This window comes from Aplysia californica, unplaced genomic scaffold (genome assembly GCF_000002075.1).
Source record: "Aplysia californica isolate F4 #8 unplaced genomic scaffold, AplCal3.0 scaffold00313, whole genome shotgun sequence".
NCBI lineage: Eukaryota > Metazoa > Mollusca > Gastropoda > Aplysiida > Aplysiidae > Aplysia > Aplysia californica.
This window is the reverse complement of record NW_004797583.1, coordinates 278,395-282,673: the sequence shown is the minus strand read 5'-3', so window position 1 is coordinate 282,673 and position 4,279 is coordinate 278,395. Positions and strand designations below refer to the sequence as shown.

The following is a 4,279-nucleotide window of genomic DNA, read 5'->3' as shown; positions in this document are numbered from 1 at the left end:
TGTGTGTGTGTGTGTGTGTGTGAGTGTGTGTGTGTGTGTGTGTGTGTGAGTGCGAGTGTGTGTGTGTGTGTGTGTATGTGTGTGTGTGTGTTTATTTGGTGATTGAGAAATGCATCAGTAAGGTAAAAGGAAATCATTATGATATTGTTTGCCCAGGTGTTCACGCTATATGTGTCACGACGCGGTAGAATCATGCGCTCGTCACTTTTTGGGCATCTGAAGTTATTGGTATAATCTGAAAGCGTGTACATTTGACATTTTGATGAAAAATACACTCATATCTTGAATAGAAGTCGAGATATGTGCGATTGAAGGAGTTTAGGGTTGCCTGGTTTCAGAGGTAAAATTAGCGAGAAAAAGGTCGCCCAAAGTTTGGTGATTTCCAAAGCTTAAGAGTCCTTGGAAACCTAAAATGTACATCTGTTGTGCCTTAAATCAATGTTTTTCCAGTAAAATCCACAATAATAATATGTTTTAAATGAACATAAAAGGTGTTGAACCAAAAAACAAAAATATTAGAAGAAACAAAATTGTCAAACTGGGGGGAAATTTTCGATATCTTCGATTTCATTATTTTGACGAGCGCATGATTTCACCACAATGCCTCATATAATATGAATAATGTTTGTCTTCTGTCCTTTTGACTTTACCTGTCATACATAAATGTACTTAGTTTTCCCAACACATTTTTTTCTGTTGGCGATACACGCCCAATGAATTTCATTTGTTGCCTCCTTATTCAAACTTATTGTCTTCATGAGTGATCTTTTTAGGTCTAGTGTTTTCAGTGCAGTCTTCTACGTGCAAGCCAAAGAGTCTACGCATTACTCTATCCTCTTAGTTAAACAATGGGGTGGGAGCGGAGGGGATGAGAGAGAGAGAAAGAGAGAGAGGGGGGAGAGAGAGAGAAGGGGGAAGAGAGAGGAGTGAGAGAGATGGGGTGGAGAGACAGAGTGAGTGGAGAGACAGAGAGCGAGAGAGGGGGGAGAAAGAGAAGGAGAGAGAGAGAGAGAGAGAGAGAGAGAGAGAGAGAGAGAGAGAGACCTGAGAAAGGAAGAGAAACTAATGTTTCGTTTAGGAATGGGATTGGATGGGGGGGTTTTTCCTAACGATGGATTATAATATTATTATCATTACTATTGCAGACATTTACCAGCAAGTAAATTTAATGAGCACAGGAAGGATCACTGGGTCTGTTTATTTTTCTGGTCAGGCCTTCAATAGTGACAAATAATTTGTTATTATCAATGCAAGATATTTCAGCTCTTTGATATACTTTTTCCTCTAATACCTTCAAACGTACTACATTGAAGAAGGATAAGTTGTACGTATGATACTGATATCATTTTTCTGTCCAGACTCTCAAACTTCCGAAAAAAATAGAAAGAAGGAACCGTTAAGATAGTTTGATATTCTTATTCTTTTCCAGGCCGTTAAAACAAGTGGGCTTCAAGAAAAAGCAACTTTTACTTTTTGATTTGTTTGCTGGGGTTTTGTTTTTGGCTTTGTTGTGGGGAAGGGGTGAATTATCTTTGTTGTTGTTGTTGCTGCTGCTGCTGTTGTTGTTGCTGTTGTGGTTGTTTTCTTTTCATTTTTTGTTTGTTTTTGTTTTTTTAACTTTTTGCCTTTACGATTTGATCTCAAAACGTTTTATGTCCAAGGAGGATCGGTGGTATAAAATTGACCTAACGTTCTATCTGGTCTTCAAACTTACTCTTACTGCTTACTTACTTACTCTCTCCCTATACCGTCAGGTACATAAGGCGGAGAGCAGTCGACTCCACACTTGTCTGTCCCTGGCCACGTCTTCCAATTTCTGCACATCCAGGCCCTTCATGGGTGATTTTCTCATCCCTTATATTGTGCCTTTATAGCTTCCAGTTGGTCTTCCCCGCTTTCTCTTTCCAGAAGGTTTTCAATTCCATGTCTGATAAGGCAATCTTATCTTAGGCATTTTCAGAACACGTCCCAGATATCTCCATCTTCTCCTTTTTATGGTCTTGTTGATATCTTCAATTCCAGCTCTTTCCAATACTTCACTATTTATAATAAATTCATTCCATTTTATTAGTAAAATTCTTCACAGATATTTTGTTTGGAAGCTTTTTAATTTTCATTGAATTGTTTTGTTTGTTTTCTGTATCTCTGAACCATACGTCAATACAGCTAAAATATTGCTATTATATATTCTATTCCAAAGGATCAGTTAAATAAAATATACATTTTTATATATATATGAGAATAACCACTCTTTTCCTAGACCTTTTACGACGTGAGTAACCCAGGCATGGACTTGGAGCCCGGTGATCTCCTCGCCGGTCGCTGCACCATGAACAGTATGGCCAGACAGGACAGAACTAAGATAGGGTCAGTCAAAAGAACCAATTTTTCTCTGTACACCAATGAAAATTACACTTGAAAATGTCTTTCGTTAAACCAGATATAACAAAGCTTAACTCTGTGAACCCCATCGGACGCTTGGAGCGTCCAGTAGAGCTGGGCGAAGAATCGATTCCGGAACCGATTCCCACGATTAATGCTACGAAAGAAAAGTTCCGACTCCTATTTAGGCAAACCAACAGTTACCAGTTACTTTAATCTTTAAAATCTTCTTTTTTTTCGAACTTATTTTGGAAAAATAAAATTTGATGCTTAGTGGCGTTCCGAAATCAAAGTTATCCTAAATCTGAAGATGTTCGGAGCCAATCAGGTAACCACCGAGAAGAAATCACATTATTAGAAAGTAATTGGGTTCGGAGTCGATTCCTAGGAATTCTAGCTTTCAAGAATCGGGAACCTGGCCGCCCAGCACTAGCGTCCAGTTCTATAAGTGACAACTGTGTCGTTTTATCTAGAGCTAGTTTTTGCTTGTTTTTCGGAACTATTCCCGAGCCAAGCTTTTTAAGTAATGACTAAGCCTTTGTTTCCGCTATTTAGAAGTTGAAAGCAAGCTTTTGGGGTAATAATGAGACATAGTGCATCAGGTTTAGGTGACTGCAGAAAAAAAACTCCGGGGAAAAGTAGAAAAAACTCAGGGCTTAAAGAGTTAATAAACTCGTGTCGTGAGACCAGTGGAGATGAAGCTGAAATTGCCCAAAGTATCTTCCACTTCCATAGGTGAAAAAATGCTCATAATTGACTGAGCCGGTACCAATTTTGTTAGTTTAAAAGCAAAAACTATAAAATGTGTAACTTTGGGGGACAAATACGCAAAGCACAAGAATAGTATTCTGTAAATAAGAAAAAGTAAGAAGAAAATACACGAGGAGTCCACTGGAAAACGGGAATACTCAAAAACTAAAAATCATGAGGGTATCAGTTTTGAACGCTTGTGTACTCACAACTGTATTTCTGTTCATTTGTTGGTTGATTATTGTTAGATTTCCCATTCAACAAACATAACAATAAACCACCAATCAAACAAATATGAAGTTATGAGTCCACGAGCTTTTAAAATTGACAGCCTCAAAATTTCTAGTTTGTGACTGTGCCTTTTTTTCCCGAGGAATCCTCACACCACATGTAGGCCTATACACTAATTACTAATTAACTTAAAGGGTTCTTTTAAGCATGACATCGCCACAGTGACCCACAAGTTATCCCAACTTGACGCTCATATGACCTTATGCTGTTATGCAGTTGCGAGCGCCGTAAAACCTTCTACTATAAAGAAAAAGCTAACTCAAGGACAGTAAAGACCGCACATATGGGCACTAGTTAGTTTCTTTTGGGGGGGAGGGGGATATTTCAAATACAGGGCTAAACTATCACTTTTAATTAACCCTATCCGTAAGCCGTGTTTTACTATCCTATCCATACAACGTGGGGAACTCTGTGCCACCACTTTCCAAAGAGGAAATTTACTCGTTAATCCGACCCGTACGCTTTGTATAGCAGTCTGTCAGAATGGTTTCTTGAGAAATACTGAAAGTTTCAAAGAGATCTTCGTACTAGAAGTATTCTAAAATGTGAAGAATACAACCCAGAGAGTACAAAATGACCCCAAGGTATACGGATAGAATTAAAACCGTTTTCTCCTCCCCAGCCCCACAAACCACGACGAGATGTGTAACTTCTACATCATGTACTCCACCTACTACCAAGGTCATCTGGTCACCGACTACTGCTTCCAGGACGGCAACAGCTTCCACTGGTCCGACAACTTTGCCCAGGAAGAAATTCCGCCAAATGCAAGCGCACTGAACGGCATACCAGGAGCCGATGAAGTCAGAGAAAAATTTGGCTTGAAACCTCGCTGAAATTTTACGCGACTTCCCCC

The 4,279-nt window shown here is 39.2% G+C and overlaps 1 protein-coding gene across 1 annotated transcript in view; it reads left to right on the top strand.

Moving 5' to 3' along the window:
• LOC101859714 (peptidylglycine alpha-hydroxylating monooxygenase) overlaps positions 1–4,279 on the top strand; it is a gene marked incomplete at its 5' end in the record, with an annotated part of 21,523 nt that extends 17,244 nt beyond the window's left edge. The window contains 2 exon segments of the mRNA XM_005102098.3: positions 2,261–2,367; positions 4,046–4,279. Of these exon segments, the coding sequence (XP_005102155.2) occupies positions 2,261–2,367; positions 4,046–4,259 (321 nt within the window).